Source organism: Microtus oregoni, unplaced genomic scaffold, assembly GCF_018167655.1.
Source record: "Microtus oregoni isolate MIOR12 unplaced genomic scaffold, Mior012 000011F_ref0000422, whole genome shotgun sequence".
NCBI classification, from domain to species: Eukaryota; Metazoa; Chordata; class Mammalia; order Rodentia; family Cricetidae; genus Microtus; species Microtus oregoni.
The window spans coordinates 3,226,362-3,246,418 of NW_024543070.1; the positions used below are offsets into that span (position 1 = coordinate 3,226,362).

The 20,057-nt window shown below is 41.1% G+C and overlaps 1 protein-coding gene across 2 annotated transcripts; it reads left to right on the forward strand.

Annotated features, from left to right (window-relative positions):
- Positions 1 to 578: 578 nt before the first annotated feature.
- On the forward strand, positions 579 to 14,646 carry LOC121453380 (protein-lysine 6-oxidase). 2 transcript variants are annotated; one of them, XM_041660114.1, is made up of 7 exons: positions 579 to 1,527; positions 1,848 to 1,956; positions 3,158 to 3,295; positions 4,888 to 5,044; positions 8,311 to 8,406; positions 8,929 to 9,044; positions 11,448 to 14,646. In XM_041660114.1, the coding sequence occupies exons 1-7, from the start codon at positions 915 to 917 to the stop codon at positions 11,452 to 11,454; spliced, it is 1,236 nt and encodes a 411-aa protein (XP_041516048.1). In that variant the 5' UTR covers positions 579 to 914; the 3' UTR covers positions 11,455 to 14,646. The 2 variants fall into 2 exon arrangements, with proteins under 2 accessions (XP_041516048.1, XP_041516049.1); XM_041660115.1 differs by lacking the exon at positions 11,448 to 14,646 and having other exon boundaries at positions 8,929 to 9,048.
- Positions 14,647 to 20,057: the final 5,411 nt, after the last annotated feature.

A 20,057-nucleotide genomic window follows, 5' to 3' on the forward strand; every position in this document is an offset into this window, starting at 1 on the left:
ACTTTGTTCGCTGTAAATTTTCACTTTGGTTATTAAAATACTCACTGTAGGAAACAGATTTGTAACCCATTTCTCATATTACCTACAGCCAGAAAAACAAAATTTGATATCCTGGGGTTTATTTGCTGAGGAGGGCGCTTCCCATAAAAGCGGGGTGAGTGTGCATTGGGAAATTCGTCTGGTTTAACTTCTTTATGGATAAACGTTAGTCACAACCTCCCCCATCCCAACATGCACACTTTGGCCCCAATGCTCTCCCCACCTCTTGACTTCCCGCCTCTCCAGGGCTGGTGACCTAATAGCATTTTTCTTCATGCATATTTTGGCTTGGACCCATGGCCTGGCTGCCTTCGCCTGTCTGAGTCTTTTGAAATTCCTGCATGTTCGGCCCAGATTAAGCCGAGTGTGTCTCAGAATGTGTGTTCCGTTTTGTTCTTTCCCCTTAACTCTCCCTGTGCAACGTGTCTGGGGAGGAGGGGAGTGGAGCGGGAAGGGGAGGAGGGGCAGAGTGGAGGAGCTGTCCGCCTTGCACGTTTCCAATCGCAGTACGTGAACAAATAGCGGAGGGGCAGCGAGGCCAGAACGGCTTGTGTAACTGCAAACTTGTCAGAAAGTTTAAAATCTCTCCCCCTTCTTTTACTCCAGACACTGTGCGCTCTCCGGGACAATCGCACGCCGCTCCCTGTCGCCTTCCAGGACTGGGAAAGGGGAGAGAGAGACTGTGCCACGTCCGACGGCCGCCGGGGCTGGGGGGCAGGGTCTGCCGTCCGCCCTTGGCACGACTCACTGCGACCCATCCCCGCGCCTCTCCCTCCTCCCGGCCCGAAGAGGTCTCGTTCCTTCGCGGGATCTGAGCCCCGTCTGCATTCTCTCCCAGCCACGTCCTCCCCGAGAAGGGACTAGCCGGGAGAGCCATGCGTTTCGCCTGGACCGTGCTTCTGCTGGGGCCGCTGCAGCTCTGTCCCCTTCTACGATGCGCTCCGCAGGCCCCGCGCGAGCCACCCGCGGCCCCGGGCGCCTGGCGCCAGACAATCCAATGGGAGAACAACGGGCAGGTGTTTAGTCTGCTGAGCTTGGGGGCGCAGTATCAACCGCAGCGTCGCCGCGACCCCAGTGTCACTGCACCGGGACCCGACGGCAACGCCGCCCCGCAGCCGCGCACGCCTATTCTGTTGCTGCGTGACAACCGCACGGCCTCGGCTCGCGCGCGGACACCAAGCCCATCTGGGGTCGCCGCCAGCCGTCCCCGGCCCGCCGCCCGCCACTGGTTCCAAGCTGGCTTCTCGCCGTCGGGGGTTCGCGATGGAGCCTCACGGCGCACAGGGAACCGGACTGAGTCGCCACAGCCCCCGCAGCTCAGTAACCTGAGACCTCCCAGCCACGTAGACCGCATGGTGGGCGACGACCCCTACAATCCCTACAAGTACTCCGACGACAATCCCTATTATAACTACTACGACACATATGAGAGGCCCCGGCCTGGGAGCAGGTACCGACCCGGATATGGCACTGGTTACTTCCAGTACGGTAAGCACCCCCAGGTGAACCTAAGACACCTGGGCACCCTGGCCGCAAGTCGGTGCTGTCTAGACGTCTGAGCATGGCGGGCTCTGGTCCCCGCAGACTCGACCCCCCCCCCCCCTCCACTTCCCCCTCGCCTGACCTGCCAACTCTGGAATCTGATGGAAACAGCGTTCCTGGCTCCAGCAGCTTCCTCTTCCCTTTCCTTCCTAGCCTTGGCGCTCCCTGTTCTTCCACACACTCAGCCCCACCCGGCGGACTTGGTGGGCAAAGGGTGACAAAGAGGGGACCTGGACTCAGAGGTCATCTGCTTGTCTTATTTTTAGGTCTGCCGGACCTGGTGCCGGACCCCTACTACATCCAGGCATCCACATATGTCCAGAAGATGGCTATGTACAACCTGAGATGCGCTGCGGAAGAAAACTGCCTGGCCAGGTATGGATTTCCACAGCCCGGCTTCCCATCTTGATCCTGGGATCACCAGGCACCTAGTTCTGCGGCTGTTCAGTGCAGACAAGGGCTGGGAAGTGGGACGTGACCTCCTGGGCAGGCTGACTTGGAGAGAGAGTTAATTTGGAATGTTCTTATGGGTACCACCTCATTGAGGAGGCGCAAATCGGGTGTGCGTGTGGCGCGGGGGTGGGGAATCCTTATTCTGGAGACTGGGTCTCAGGTTCTTTACCAAGATTCCTATTAGGCATTGGGGCAAATTACTTCCAACAGCTTTCTACAATACAGGACTCAGCGATCAACAACATGGGGGAGGAGGGCTAGAAAGGAATCTCTGGTTATTATTCCCTAATGGTCTAGGGCTGTGTTTGCCACGGTGGTGCCCCCCATTGGTAAAGACCGCATTCCACATTTCTTTCAGGCGGTGATTAACTGGGTTGTTTTGGTATAAGACTGTGAGCAAGAGTTTTGTTTTCCTGTCTGTCCCAAAATAAAATAGCTATTCTAGACTTGGAATTATCCGATTTTGCTGCTGGCAGCCAGCAGAGGGAGCAGAAGATGCTTGCATAGTTCTGGTGGTACTTTTAGTAAAATGGGTCACTCATGGTATTCCGACCCAGACCATTAAAACGTAGTAGCATCCCAGAAGTGCTATATGAACCTTTTTTCCTCGTTGACGTTTTTATGGTCGTAGGGATAAGGGAAGAACTTCCTGCTGAATTTCACTCCCGAGAACTCTGGAAGATAGTAGAGAACAGCCCCCTGTCTGATGATAGTGAAGTATAAAGCTGTCTGTCTCAAGCTAGCTGTCTTATTTTAGAGTGCTTCCCCACTTTATCTCTTAGAACTACCAATTTATGAATAGATATCTTGGATCTTTTTAGGCACGTGATCATTACTATAGCTATTTCATAGTTTTTAGAAGCAGAGTCTCTTGTCAATCATTTTTTTAGTGTAAATACTAATTTTAAGCTCTGTAGGTTTTTCCTATCGTCCTTCATTTACTCATCCACCAGATACGTTTTTATTCTTCCAGGACTGGACAGGAGCTCAGGACTGTCTCTTTGCCCTGAGAGGCTAGTTGGGGAAGGGGAGATGACACTACCTCGTAACAGTGAGCTCTTCTTTGTAGTTTTGTTTTTCATAAGTATTCACTGGCTCTAATATTTCTTCTCTAATATCACAGTTCAGCATATAGGGCGGATGTCAGAGATTATGATCACAGGGTACTGCTACGATTTCCCCAAAGAGTGAAAAACCAAGGGACATCTGACTTCCTACCAAGCCGCCCTCGATATTCCTGGGAGTGGCACAGCTGTCACCAGTAAGTAGATGGGCCTCTCATACTCTGGGCCCTTTACAGCTTTCAGATAACTATTCACATGTCTTGCCTAAAGCCAGAGATTTGCTATTGTTTATACTTAGAACTTTTACTATACAGTTTGATTCATTGAATGATGTTAAACCTTAAAAATAGGCCCTTCACCACTAAATCCCATTATCTTTTGAATTGGAAACTTAAGTCAGGTTCGTTAAAACTGTTGAAAGGACACCATAATGGCTAAGGGTAGAACTGACTCGTCTGTAAAAGTGTCTACTATAGACAAGACCATGTGCAGTTGGTTATCTTTAAGGATTCAGAGGCCATTCATTCTCAATGGAGCACACATGAGACAGACTTCAGGAATGATCCACTTCCATCTTTGGAAAGGACCATATCAGCCCCAGATGGGTTTCCCTACTCTTTATAAATTAAAAGTTTCAATTTTAAATTACACATGGTTATGCCATCATTTGCGAGGTAATGTGCCAACTAGTCAGGGCCAGGAAATCCTGATGTGTGGTCTCCTTCTCGCAGAAATCCAAACTCTTTCTCATTGCTGCTCCTCTCCCATGTGAGATGAGGAAGAGCTCAGGAGCCTTGTACTTAATGAATAAGAGGAAAGCAGACTTAAGATGCACAGTTTCCATATTAAAATAGAAAGACTATTTAAATTTTATTTTGAAATGAAAGTTTGTACTATTTAAACAATAGTAGTAGAAAAACATGCTATTGTTTCCCCCTTGCACTTCCGAAAAGACTTTAAAACTTTGGAACTCTAGTTTTTCGACAGTCCTAGCAAGTTCCCTTGAGTAAAGCTCTTGTGTAAAACCGTCATATCACCACCATCAGAAGTGACACCCGGGGACATACATCTGAGACTCCACAGGTCACAAGAACAGATACTCAGTTGTCTCCATTTAAAGTTCAAAGATAAAGCCCTGTGTAAAGAAACACATATTCTGTCCTTACCGAGAAGTAAAGTTAAAAGCCTGCAGTTTTGATTCATTTATGTCCTTCTTACTAAAACAAAAGCATCTGTCATGAATATCCCTCCAAGAAGATGAACTTGGTAGCTAGGCATGGTGGCACATGCCATTACTCCAAGCACTTAGGAGGCAGAGGCAGGTAGATCTCTGAATTCAAGCCAGCATGTTCTACAGAGTAAGTTCCAGGACAGCCATAGCTACACTGTGAAATCCCATCTAGAAAGAGGGAAGGAGGTTTGGACTGGAGAGATGACTTAGTGTTAAGAGCACTTGCTGCTCTTGCAGAGGACTCAGGTTCCATTCCCAGTACCCACATGGCGGTTCATAACTGCCCATATCTCATCTCCAGTTCCAAAGGATTCAATGTCCGCTTCTGACCTTGGGCACTAGGAATATGCATGGTGCACATATAACTTATAAGCAAAACATTCACATATGCAAAATAAATAAACCTTTAAGAAATTAAAAGACAAGAAGATAAACTTGCCCTGTTTGAATTTGTGAGCACAACACCATCGAATCTATGAGATAAGGAGGTCATTCACTGTCCTCATTATTTTCTCTACATGTCACTGACTGTTGTTTTATCATTGTGTGGGACATTAGACATTACCACAGCATGGATGAATTCAGCCACTACGACCTGCTTGATGCCAACACACAGAGGAGAGTGGCTGAAGGCCACAAAGCAAGCTTCTGTCTCGAGGATACATCCTGTGACTACGGCTACCATAGGCGCTTTGCGTGCACTGCACACACACAGGTAGGCTGGCGCTCAGACATCAGGAATCCACAGATATCCAGAGATGATGAAGACAAGGTCTTCAGCTATTTTCTTTCTCCCCCACCCTTCTTTTTTCAAGCCTTTGTTTCATTTTGAGGTTATCTTATTGACGTGGAAAGCAATTGGGAAAAGGCAAAGGACTGGGTGGTGCAAATTGCTTTTAAAGTGGTTCCAGCTGTGCGTGCAGCCCCTGCTGGTGGCCACAGAAGGCCAGTGTGGATCCTTGCCACACAACGGAAAGTAGTTTACTCTCTGAATACACATGAACGACTTAAAACAGCTGCCTTCGTTCCGCATTCTGTAATTGGCTATAAATAACTCTTGGCAATGTACAACCGTTCTCTTACCTGCAAAACCATTCTCTTTCCCACCTTCAGGCTTAACATGGAATAGTGCCTAAAGTTAGAACAAAAAGTAGAAGTCAGTTTCTTAAAAACACTCGAAACAGCATCACTTTCAATAATGCAAATGAGAACAGAAAGACACATTTCCTTCTCCACACATGTATATTTAAACCTCCAGTGTAATTAATGTCAGCTGTCCTCTGGACGAATTTGTTTTTAATAGTGCTGGGCTAAGCACTATTGTATGCTTGAGAATTGGAAAATGTGTGTCAGTTAAAAACTATGTCAGTACTTCCATCCAAAACCCTAATTTGTAAAAGGACATTATAATTTTACTCCAGCCCAGCTCTTGGCAAGTAACTCCTGAATGTACATTACTCAGGGCACAAAGACATCAGCAGTCGTCATCTTGGGGAGCAGATTCCAAGGTTGTGGCCGGAAGCTTTTTAGTGACCTACATGTGTGGACCATACTTCTTTCCTCTGAGCTTAGCTCATCAAAGTGGTTAGAAAGGGAAGTGGTTATATTTAACATAGGTTGGGAGGGGCAAGACATACGCTTTAAGTGAAAGATGAAAGCCACCCATATATTAAGCATGTACCCGTCCAGAGATTGCCTTCTTATTCTGTGATCACCAGGAGAGGATCTGGGGCACTTATTTTCCCTATTCAGAAAATAACACATGTCGGTCCTCGTATCCTAAGATGGAACACTTGGGGGGTGCATATTTCAGTATCATAAGCTCCCCCATTCTCTGGCATAATCTCACTCTTTTTTATGTGCATCCTTCTCTACACAAGTCTTAACAATTTTTTTATAGCAGGTTTTGCATTGTAAGTGATGTATTCAGTTTTTTTCCTCAATAGTCTCTTGAACAGAATTCATTTAAAGAAAAAAAATAGAACGTTCACAAAGATCCCTAATATTGACTTTTATTAGTTTTGTTATACTAGTTTCATGTTCACTAAATGTTTATGTATATAACTAGGTATAACTTATGCCTATGTTATATATAAAAACCACATGTTCTAAAATTATAAATGTACATACTAAATTCATGCACAATTAAAAATAGACACATCATACTCATTGATTAAAAGTAGCAAACAGTTATGTTTTGCTGGAACCAGATAATGAATTTAGATAGTCTAGAATGAAGTTATACTTTCAATTTAGTTTTATATTTGACTTTGAATACTGAAATGTCTACTTGCTCAGTGGCCGGGGTAACGTCGGGCATTTATTTGCAAGTTCAATTAAGTTCTGTGAGTTAGTGAATCATAGAGTAACACCGTCAGCAATTTATGCTTACACACACACATAGTGCTTTAAGATTGTGTGACCGAGACCAGTGTCAAATTCATGGACTTAAATTGTTTCCCTGCCTCAGCATTCTGAGAATGGGAATTAAAGGTGTATGCCTACAGTGATAGCTTCAGCATTTCTGAAACACTTGTATTCACTTGGAAATGGAGCATTACTTATTACTTACACCTGTCTTTGATGGGTATCTAATCCAGTGCATAATTTAGAAAGTCACGTGTGGAATAGTAGTAATGGTAGTGGCAGCAGTTCATAGTCACTTAGTGTGTAAGGTGCCAGAATCAGAGAAGGGTGTGGTGGAACCAAAAGTTCCTTCTCTTGTATTTCCTATCTTACACATAAAATGAGAACAGATCAAGGTGGGAACCCAGGCAATGATCGCTCTTACTCCTGTGGCTTGAGCAATCTCGAGTTGGCCTGTCTATGCTGTCCTGCACTACGATTAGCAAAATTGCTCACTCTTCCCAAATCCAGACATAGCTAAGCCCACACCCCTAAAGCACGTTGAGAGGCTTTTGTTTTCTTTGTTGGCCAAAATGACCTTAAGCACCAAAGCAAACTTGAGAGATGATTTTAGATGGCACCGCTGTGCTCAAGTGACTGTAACATACAGTTTTTAATCAACTCTGATTAGCAGAATGAAAACACTGATAATCTTAAAGTTAAAAGTTCTCATGAGGAAATAGGAAAGTATGAAGATATGTCTCCCCCAGTAGGAGAAAATTTCTTCAGCTTCACAAGAGCAAGGACCATATGTTCTTGGGTTTTTCTCCTGGTAGCCTTATGACACAACAGATGTCTTGTTGGTGTGAATGTTTTAGCATGCGGACTGGTGCAGTATGGACCAGTTTGGGAATATATCCATACTTCTGACTCAACAAAGATTTTACTGATTATTTGATAGTGGAAATGTAGTAACTGAGAAAAGGTACCCTAGACCCTGTTTATATAATCTTGAAACCAACTCAGTCAATCCCTAGCTGTTTGCCCTGGAATAAGCTATTTGACCTTAGTGTGCCTCGGTTTCCTTATCAATAAAATAAAATGGAGACAGTAATACACCTGTCTCATGCAGTTGTGAGAACTGGCTTCATGTAATATGTTTAAAACAGTTCTGGCACAAAATAATAATCAATGTTAGTTATTCAAGGATACAACTAGACTCTACCCTTGAGGTGTTTTTGTAATATGATTATAAGATACAGCAGAAATGGATGAATACTAACTATAAAACTAAATATGACAAAAGTCCATAGACAACTGCAACACACAAAGGTGAATGCAGGGGAGTTCTCTGATAGAACCTGGGGTGATAACTTGAATTATGGTGGAGGCCTATATTGTTGCATAAGACTATTTTCCACTGATGACTTGTGAAGTAAGACTCACTACTTCCTACTGCAGTCCCTATAAAGCCTCAGATATTATAAGACTGGGTAATATGTGGTTCTCAATGGAGATGAAAGAGAAGTATGATTTTTATGTCAAATTATTCTAATTTACCAATCATACCATGTTTGTTTTAGCTTGGTCTAGCCATACACTAAAATATAATTTTTCCAATTTTGCTGATTTCAGGGATTGAGTCCAGGATGTTATGATACCTATGCAGCAGACATAGACTGCCAGTGGATTGATATCACAGACGTACAACCTGGAAACTATATTCTAAAGGTAGGTGCTTTGAACACATGTAATTGACCCTGACAATTCAATACATTCCCTTTCTCTGGTTTCAAATATTAAATAATCATGGTCTTGAAAGTAATCAAACACTCTTCAAAACAATTTTTAAGGAACCCAGGGTATGATGTTTTTAAAAAGAGCTCAGAGAAATTTACACAACTTCCTTTGTAATGTATACAGTGTTTAACTATATGCTTTACTTAAACTAACTACTTTTCTTGCTTGATTTAACTGAGTCCCTTGTTAGCAATTTCACTTTGGCATCTCTAGAAGTAGGAGGGAATAACAGTATACAGTGAATAAGAAGTCTTTCATCATGGTATTTTTTGTTTGTTTGTTTGTTTGAGACAGGGTTTCTCTGTGTAACAGTCCTTGCTGTCCTGGAACTTTCTCTGTAGACCAGGCTGACCTCGAACTCACTGAGATCCACCTGCCTTTGTCTCCTGAGTGCTGGAATTAAAGGCATGTGCCACCATGGCCACCCAGCTCACAATTCTTTTTGTTGTGCAGGTCAGTGTAAACCCCAGCTACCTGGTGCCTGAATCAGACTACAGTAACAATATTGTACGCTGTGACATTCGCTACACAGGACACCATGCCTATGCCTCAGGCTGCACAATTTCACCGTAAGTATTATTTGGCAAGCTAGGTAATTTCTTTTATAAGGAGCTTTGTTCTTTATATTAGCCAAAAGACTGGGAAAGGCTTACAAGTTTTGTCACCTGGATTTATACAGCATCGGTGTTTGCTTCTACTACTATAGCTTCCTTGTAAGTAAAGCAAAACAATAATTAATTGTTGGAACCATGTTATTACTTTTGACAATACTAGAGAAAGAGGATGCAGTGAGGTTTTACTCAAACTATAACTTAAACAGTGTTCACGTGGAAAGATGCAGTATTTATCTGCCAAGTTCTGTTGTGGTCCAGACCAACAAATTGCTCATTAAACAGTGCGAGTGAGCTTGTAGGAGCCACACCTATGGGCTTTCCTCTCTTTCCTCTATGCTCCCTGATGGGGATGAAAAGAAATTCAAAGCATTTTCCAAGGTACACTTTCATGTACTGGTTGCAAAATGTGTGTGGGGTGTGTGTGTGTGTGTGTGTGTGTGTGTGTGTTCCCTCTATAAATCCCTTAGTCCCCAAAACAGTTTCAGAATCTTAGAAGGAATCTCAGCCCATAAATATTAAGCAGAAGTTCTTTAGTGAAGAAGAATGTAGAGTAAGTTTGCCCGGTTGCTACCTGTTTTGCCTGACTCCTTCAAAGCTTTGCTTGCTTCATGTTATGCTAGTTGTGCCTTCCAAACAGTGAGAAGACTATGGGAGTAACTGAACACACATCATCTTTGCACTGATATTGCAGAGATACTGGTAGCTTAAAGGCACCATGTTACCTCACGCAGGACCCTTTTCTTACATAACGGAACAGAGTCACTCTGTACTTTGTAAGCATTATCATATTATTAGAAGTAAATGAGGTTCATAACAGTAAAGAGATAATACTAGAAAATTACACTCTTTTGAACATGTCCACAGCACAGAAAACTTACCTAGGTCATTGGTCCACCAAGCATGGACTTTTTCTCAGCATCAATGAAGGCTCCATAATCTAAAATAATTTATCATAAAAATTAATATGTAGTTGATTCATTTAAGTTTTATATTTCTTAATAACTCATTCTCCATTTGCTTACTTACTCTCACTGTGTACTGTGTATTTAAAGTTCTAACCTGGTATTAGGGAGCAATGGTTACTTTGTAGACTTACTATAGCAATTTCTGAGTAGTCCACTTAAATTTCTTTAATGTTGTATCCTTCCTTACCCCAAATGACCAGGGTCTAATTGCTTGTTCACACCATATATCCATGGCCAGGTAGAGGCCTGGTGCCTACAGTGTCCCACTCAACCCTTCATTCATGAATTACTTCGTCTCGACAGAAATATAGAATTGACTTCAGAACAACATTTGAATTTGGCCTTGAGGACTCAGAACTACCAAAGCAAAGCTGAGGAAGGGCGTGTCTGGAGGCATCAGAGTCACAGACAACTTCCTCGTGGAAGGGATTGCAGGCAATATTTACAAAGAGATCTTCCAGTTGGGTTTGTCAACCGTGATCCGTTCAAAAGGACAAGTGAAGAATGAGCTAGGAATTCTGAGCTTCTTTCTGGGGGCCATGAAAACTATCTGACATTTTTGAGCAGGAAGTAAATTGCACGTAAAGCCATGTGGGCAGTGTGATGGTGAAGTTTGTGACCTCATGCTGTCATTATTGCCGTCCTTCCCTAACTCTCATGGCATGTCACTCTTAGCTCACTGGTTGCTTCTCATGCCAGTCAGACATTTGACACCTTTCTGGTGAGATGTAAAATCCACCCAATAATCTGGTATGTTCCCTTCATGTAGCCCTTTCCCTCAGTCTTCCTACATGACTTGGGCCCTTTTTACTTCAGCCATGCTACGTGCCTGGGCTTTCTCCTCACAGAAATTGTGGTTTAAAAATCGACGGCTTATCATTTGAATGCAAATGTGTTTTTCCTTTTACAAGGACCAGTGATCAGCATTTCAACATGACAATATCTGGCTCATGGTTTTGTTCCTCTCTCTACCCACTGTTCTGCACCCAGAAACAGGCAGAGAAGGAAAAATGCAAGATGGTTCAGAAGCCATGACTATGCCTCCTGGCTCATGTATCACTCTTGCTCCCTGGAATGAGCTCACCTGCTTTGGTGCCGGTTCCACAACTCCGGCTTGACTTTTCCTTCTTTCAGTTTTGCTGTTTGTTTTGCCTTTTAAATATCCAGACTGTGGACATCAGACATTTACTCCATACTATTGACAGATTACATATTCCTTTCCTCCAGTCACTGTTAAATCATGTTCCAAACATAATTTTGCAAGATGATTATTGCTGAGGCCGAGGAAATTTGCTACATCAAGTTCTGAAAAGGCCTACCAAAATCTTATGTGTTATGCTCATTCATGATGTTATCCTGCTAATGACTTGTTCTGTGTGCTCTCTTAATACAGGTATTAGAAAGCAAGCCCAACTCCCATTGGATAAAGCAGTGCCTGGTGTTTGGAAATATGAAAAACATAGGTTAGCTTTTGTAGGAAGGACTTACATATTTTAAAAGGCAAACAACAAGGAAATTTTGTTCGGATTCTCTCACAACAACTAGCATAACTGGATCTTGAACGTTCAAATCAGCATTATTTGGGGAACTTTAAATACTTATTCATGTTCTTTGTGAATTAACTGTGCTTCAGTCTTTTTAGGTGCCTATGTGGCTCTTTCAAAGAACCCCAGATTTCATATTATAATGCAAAGGGAAAATGGCATTTTAATAAATGAGCCATAATTTGAAGTGACCAGTGAAGCGAAAATGATGGGGTTATATTTGACTCAATGTAGACTGATTTAAAGATGATATTCCTACTGTGTAAGCAGGAATGGATACATTTGGTGCTGAAGAAAGGTCAAATACATAATGGTCGTCATGAGAAATTACTCTTTAGCAGAGAGATGGCAATATATGTGTATTCAGTTACATCCCTATATAAATTTATGTTTACATTTTCAGATTTACTAGATAATTTCCCTTCTGTTAAGTGCTTAATTTTATTCCGACTTGAGTAAGCTTCTGTTTTGGAATGAAGTAGATAATTCCAAATTCCTGGCTGGTATTTGCTAATATTCCCCTCTACACTTAATCTTTCTGTGTGCGGAAATGTCTAATGTGGCCACCTTCATATGACCATTGTGGGGGTTAGCGACATAGGGAAATCATTTCGATGACGTGGGATCAATATAGAGCTGATATACCCTGCAGCATATCTGTTGGCAAAATTAAGTCACTGCTGACTAGAGATTACACAGTGAGTCTCTAACACCACAACCGCCTTTAAAATACTGTAAAAAAAAATACTGGAAAACCTTTTTTGGATGTTTTTTAAACTCTAGTATTCTTCTAAAATGTTCAGTTATTAAGGGGAAGGCTAAAAAATGAAATCGTTTCTAATAGATGACCTAGTGTGTGAAACACAGGACCATCATCCTAGGTTCTTTAGGCATTGGCCGTACGTGTTTCTGTGTATTTACAAAAGACACTCCGAATTAGCGAAGCACATAGCATTGCATACTTGAGAGGCTGGCGGAAAGAAAGAAACAGGTACTCTCTGCGAACCACGGACTGTGTGTCACCATGAGACTGCTATGACCTTACTTCAAACTGTGAAACTGTGCAGCAGTTGAATTTGGAAACTTTTTCATTCAGAAGGTGCAGAAGAAAATCAAGTTAGACTTTGAAGTTCCTGGTGCTTAAGCTGAAGTTTTCCTTCATTAACCAGCATTAAAATCTCAAGTAAGGTAGCTCCTATGCCAGAATGTGTCAGGCAGACCTTTCTCAGCGAGCTGGAATCCTGTCTTATATGTCACAGAGTTGTAAGGGTAACCATTACTAATCACCATACTGTACTCACCGCTGCAGGAGCAGGTGAGAGGGGCCAGAGAGGGGCAGTTGCCAAGAGCAGTTAACGCGGTACACATGATTCTTACCAGCCTGAGTACACACTTACCCATAAGTATATAAAGACAGAACTTGGATTGAGCTGGTATCTGATCAATGGGATTGCTTCTTTGATGTACCTCTTTGCCTTAGATTGCCTTTCAGTTTTAATACTGTAGAATGATCCTTTCAAATTATAATCATTCTGATAGAGATATTTTAATATGCGTGCTTTTAAAAACAAAACAAAAACTACTGTCAGTATCAATACTGAACCAGGCTGGCATGCAGAGATTTAAGATCTCGTCTCACCAAGGTTCTTAACTCTATAAGAAAGTAGGCTAATAATATGACTTTTAGATGTTTAGGACAATAATTTCAAGGAGAACTTTTCTCTTAGTCATCGTCAGGGGAGGGACAGGATAAGCCAAGCACTTACTTAATAGACATTAGAAAACAAAGACTGTCCCTAACCTTACTAAGTATGAAAATTAAGCTCAACTTATTTCATTTTTAACTGTTAAAAATATGTCTATAGAATTTAAAATTTAAACACTGCTATTTGTCATGGCCATACTTTGTTTTTCAAAACATAAGTTAAAAATTACTAATTGTATACATGTATGTATTTCTAGTAATTAAAATACGTTTAAACCCATGAAATGTCTGCCTTTTAAATGTAATTTGGAATTTTTGGTTGATTTTCTTTCAATTAAGAGGCTGTTTATTCCTACACATTTCTGTCCTTTCCTCAATTTTAAAATGCATCAGAATGCTTTGTAAGTACCAACACAACCCTTCATATATTTAACCCTTGGGTGTCTGTTCTCTAAATGACCACCAAGTTCATAGATAATTAGTTTGCTAAGAATAATGATAAAAACTACAAGCTAGTCTACTAAACTCTAAATTTACAAAGAGAAGAAATGAGAATGACAGAAGGAACACCAAGGACTGAAAAGAAACGTGTTTTTACATTAAAGAAAAATAAGAAACAACATAGTTAAGTCAACTCTTTGCCATCTAAGTAATATCATGATATTGAGATCACAGATCCCATCTCCAGTGGGGCCGTGGCATATGTTGCCTAGTTCCAGAAAATCTTTATGTTCAGAATTTAGAGGGTATGTAGTTCACTAAAAGTTTTCCACTTCTGATCATTAATCTTCACCAGATTGTATAAAAATACTACAGTCTTAGTCAGGAAATACTTTAGAAATCATTTTACTCATAGTACATTAAGTAATATAATGACCCCCTTTATGCATGCTTCCTATTTGAATTTACATACACAATTTTAAAAAATCAACCATTTATATTTCATTCTCAGATTTCCAAAGGTATAGGCCATTTTGAAAAGCTGAAATGGTGCTGAAGTATCTTAACTTGAATGTAAAATGCATTTAGTCTTAGACCATGGGATACAGACATTTAATATATAACTGCTTGCTGCACAGTAGGTCACATGTCATTTGGTTTTAGAATGTCGATAATGAAGGTTTAATTTCTCCCATTTTTTTTTCCTGGAACTTTTGTTTGTAAAAACATTTGTAACTTGTCTGAGGAGCTTTTATTTTAAATGCCTAGATACAGGCTTTATACTGCATTCTCACCCCCTTTTTATTATGTGCTGTAATTGCATGATTACATAAAAATGCCTTGAGAAATGATTTCAATTGTCTAAAGTGGTCATTTGCTGTTACCTACAAATAAATATCTGAATTTAATTTTTGGTTAAAACATTAAAGCCATGTATATGGTTGATATGCTTGTTTGAGTGCCTTTGCTATTTTTGAAACTACAATGTCATTACATCATTTCCCCTTTCCACCCTCCAATCCCTTACCTCGCCCTCTCTCAAATCCATGGCCTCTTTTTCTTTAATTATTTTTAGTGCTACACACACACACACACACACACACACACACACGTGCACGCAGATTCCTAAATATATAAATACAATCCTCTCACTCCATATAATGTTACCTATATGTATATAATCTCAGAGCTGACCACCTGATATAGATAACAAGTTGGGGCTTTTCCCAGTGGAAGGTCATTTCTCCTACTCTCAGCAGTCCCCAGCTGTGCATAGTTCTTTTTCTAGAATTTGGACCCTGCAAGCTTCCCTCTTTCCATGCTAGCATGTCCATTGGTGTCGTCATTGTTCTGGTCTTGTTTAGGTAGCCATGGTGATGAAACTTCACGGGTGTAGCATCTCTGAAATTTCTAGGAAATACAATCTTACAGAAAACTCCCTGTTTCTCTGGCTCTTACAGTCTTACCATCCCCTCTTCCACGATGATCCCTGAGACTTAGCTGCAGGAGCTGTGTTGTGGTTTTATCAATTGCAAATGAACACCACAGGATCTCTTGTTCTCTGCATTTTGGTCAGTTGTGTTTTTTTATTTTTATTTTTTGTAATGGTCTGCATCTAATGTAAAGAGAAGTTTCCTTGATGAGGGGTAAGACCTACACATAGTTGTGGATAAAGGGATAAATATTCAGAATGTATCTAAGAATTGTGATGGTATCAGGGATGGTTTCTTTCTTGTGGTGGACTTAAGTTCAGTTAGGGAGCTAGTGGTTACTGCCAAGATATGCATGGCACTGTTGCATGATAGGGTTATTGTGCTATTCGGGTTGCTGAGGTTTATAGTAATCATATCTGGGCAACACTTACCTCCCTTGGAAGCTTGCATGGTGTCTTCTGGTTCCATAAACACTAGTGTGCAGAGGGGAACCTTCAGGCCAAGTCCAAGTCTCAAAGAACTGAGGAAGCCACAGAAGGAAAGTTTGTAACTTCTAAGAGGTTGGTTTATGAGGCTTAAGAGTAGACAATCTCTCTATATCACTAAGAACAAGTCCAAGCAGAAGGTAATCCTGTGTAAGCTTCAGTAGCTTGAGTATACCACAAAGCTAACTGATTTAAGTGGCTACAGTAGCAACAGATTTTCCATACACACACACACACACACACACACACACACACACACACACACACACAAATACAGAAAGATGCAATCAAGGACTTGAAGAGGTAGAGATGGGAGAAACTAAATGCTTGGCTTAGAAACTTCAGAACAGATAATACTTTTGTTATGGGGGTAATGGAGCTGCTGACTTAAGATTTTGAAACATTTTTCTGTGTTCATTTGCCATTCTGAAAATCCTAGAGCCCTATGGACCAACAGAATCTAGGTAACGCACATCTGTTTAAAATATGACTTCTTAATACTGTAAACACCCCATAGAGCAATTCCTGAGAAATAAAAAAACAATCACACAAAAACATCATTCCTCACTGGCAACACACCTGGTCCCTCAAGAGCTGTGATGATCATACACACTGAGATATACTGAGAGTGTTCCGTGCTTGTGAGCACATTACCCATTTTGCAGTTCATGGATCAAGGAGGAATTTTAACTTTTAAGTCTCATTGTTTCAGCAACATTTCTAAATCGGTCACTGCGATAAACATGGAGTCATGAGATGGCCCTGTACAAAACAAAAATCTTCTGGAGAAATTCCACTATCCTATCCTGGATGTCAGTAAGGGCGTTTGTGAGGAGGATGTCAAAGTAACCCCAACTTAAGGATATGGGAGGTCAAAATAACCTCAGCGGGATTGTGGAAGGAGTTTATTGCACTCTTCACAGATGATTCCCAGAAGCTCCAGGCTTCAGTGAAAGGACAATTGCAGATGTAGAAATATTGAGAAGCAGAATTAGAAGAGGAGCTTGTAGATGTGGCTGTATTGCCGCAATTTTATTATGGGGCATTAACAGACGAGGAGGATGGATGATCAAGGATGGTAGGCTTGTTCTTGGGGTAATATTTACTGCTAGTTGAAGATGTCGTGAACATGGTTGAAATGGTCACAAAGAATAAACCAGTTGACAAAGTGCAGGAACTACATATAATTCCAGTTTTGTGAATGGTCCCAGAGCGGGTGAGATGCTATGAACCAGCATTGCCTGTTACAGAGAAATCACTCATGAACCAGAGTCAAGCAATATGGAAAATGTCACTGTTGTCTTATTTGAAGAAATTTCTACAATCACTTTCATCTTCAACAATCTCCACCATGATCAATTAGCAACTATCAGTAAGGACCTCCCACTAGGACAATTATTTCCAACCCACTAACGGTTAAAATAATTGTTAGAATTTTCTGCAATAAAGTATTTTACAGTTATGTGTACTTTAGATATAATTCATATTTCATAGACTACGGTTTATATAAGATAGCACCTTACATGCATGGGGAAGCCAAGGGACGTGACTCACTTTATTGCGGGATGTTCTATTGTAGTGGTCTGGAACAAAGCACATCTCCGCTCAGGCATGCCCCTTAGCACATAATACAGTGTGAATGCTGTGTCAATAGCAGCTACCAGGCACTAGTTAGAGAATCACGACGAGAAAACTAAGTCATCCAGATTCAGTACAGACTCTTATTTTCCAAATATTTTCCATCTGAATTTGGTTGAGTGGGGGAATGTAGAACATGTAAGTAAGGGAATTCCAGTTTCACAAGATACCAAAATGAAAAAGAATTTCTTAACAAACCAAGTCTGGCAAATGTTATCTCTCCAGTGGAGGTTTCAGCATGTATTTCTGTCTGGGAAATTCTGCAAAGCTCTGCAGTAAGACACCACCATCTCATTCCTTCCATCTTTTCTCAGATTTGATTTTTTTTATGTTTTTTGTATTTTGTGGCACTTACCCCACCAGACTGTTTTTGTTTAGAAGATGGTGGGAAGTATTCGTGTTAAATAATTGTAATTGCACATATAAAATCTTTTCTAAACAAATGTATGGTGGTGTCAGCATCTGAGCCGTGGGTATGGGTTTCTGAAGCTTATCAATTTGCAATTTGTTTTGTATCCTTAAATTGTACAGATAAAGTAGGGCCCCTTGAATGGGAAGGACTACAAAGCTTGCTTTCTTCTTAAGAAATATGAATTAGGCCAGGCGGTGGTGGCGCACGCCCTTAATCCCAGCACTCGGGAGGCAGAGGTAGACAGATGTCTGGGAGTTCGAGGCCAGCCTGGTCTACAACAGCTAGTTCCAGGACAGGCTCCAAAACTACAGAGAAACCCTGTCTCGAAAAACAAAAACAAAAAAAAAAGAAAAAGAAATATGAATTATACCTATTTAGCAGATGATTTGACTACTTTGGTACCCCTTATTAAATGTTTTCCTCTTCAGATCTTAGCTGTGGATAGCATACATAGGGAACCAATCATTTTCTTCATGGTCCTTTCATTTTGTACATTCACTATTTTACACTGTGCCCAATTGTGCAATTTTAAGTGAACTTCAACTAAATGTTAGTAATCATTACAGGAGGCAGGGAAAAGGAAGGTTCGAGTGAATAACTGGGAAGGAAGGGTGTGTATTATATCCACAACTTTACTTTCTGTGGCTTCAGTTACTTGTGGTCATTCATGGTCCAAAAATATTAAATGGGAAATTCCATAGATAAACAATTCATATGTTTTAAATTATACACCATTCTAAGTAGCATGGTGAAATGTCATGCATTCCTGCTTCTTCCTGCCCAAGACACGAATCATGAGTTTTTTTCCAGCACACTCACACTGTATGCTATTTGCTCCTTCATTGCTTGAAAAGAGTCTTGGTTGCAGTGTCTATGTTCAAGGAACACTTATTTTAATGCTGGAAGGTGTTATGAAAGCTTCCCATGGAGAGAAGCCAACAAGTTCTACCCAACTGTGAGCCCATGAACCACAATGACTAGCATGGCAAGATATCCCTAAATGTACAAGAGTGCCACTCATATCTTGGTGGTACCCAACAGCTATCCAATTGGACTTGAGGCTCACTCAATAGGAGGCATTTCATGCCTGGTACTAGAAACAGCCAACCACGCAAGACGAGTGCGGTCATGGGTCGTAGAAGAGAATCTACAACTGTCAAGTTACTAAGCATACTCAGACATGAGAGTAGTTCTTATCTCTTATCAAAGAAATTTTTTTTTTGCAACAGGAGACCCTTATAGAAAACCACATCCAATCAAGATGGACAGAATAAGTGATCGTGTGTTATCAAGCCCTTGCTGGAAGCTTCATTTATGATACTTCAATAATATGGCTGCTTACACATGATCTGGACAAATATAATATCATTAGACATGCTAACATGGAAAGGGGAGCAATCTCATGGAGTTCTGATCCTAGTCAAAGAGCTATCTGCAGCCAATGAATGCTGAGAATGGGAGAAATAGTCTTCCTCAGGAGTAAATTCCCTGATTGGTTATCCAATACCAATTAGTCAGCCATAAAATCATATTCATACAAGTAACACTAAATAAACTAAACACATTGCATTTGTGTATATATATATATAAAATGATATATATATATATATATATATATATCATTTTTTTTTTAAAGAAAAAATAGTGCCACATAATCTTGGTGCCTGAAGGACTTGGTCTTCACTACCCGGTTTGTGAGCCAGAAAGAAAATCCAACCATTTGTGGCTTCAGCTCAAAAAGTCTAGGGAAGGCAGTTAGTAGATTTGGTCTGCTTCGTGGAAACTGCTGACACAATATTTTTTGATTTTGTGACTGGCCTGTAAGGAGTCAAGTAATTGAGCTTTTGTAACCACCAAAGCAAATGAGGTGGGGTGCAGTAGCAGAGTGATGATTTTCCCCCCAAATTGCATCTCACATGACTGTAAGAGAAAGTTGGGGAGAAGGCAACGACCACCCAGAAGGGGGTAAATAAGAAGATTATTGGATGACAGCAAACCACGTTTAGTGAAAAGATCAATATAACCCACAGTTTAGAACCCACCTCCAAATGTTCTCTAATCTGCTCAATTAGATGGGACTTTATTAAGAGAAAACTCATGTTCTCTGATCTGTATCTATATACTTCTTTTCCTCTTCTCTCTTAAGTTCTCTTGCTGGCAGGTCTAAATAGTGGGATATTCCCATCTCATCCTTCATGATTCCCTGAAGCTCACTAGAGCATCTTGGGAAGGAAGCCCATCTCACACATTAGAGAGCATCTCAGTTCCTTCTCAGGCAACCACTCACACTAGAGCTCCAAAAGTGAGGGTCAATCTAAAGAGAAAAGAAAGAATACAGAGGAAAA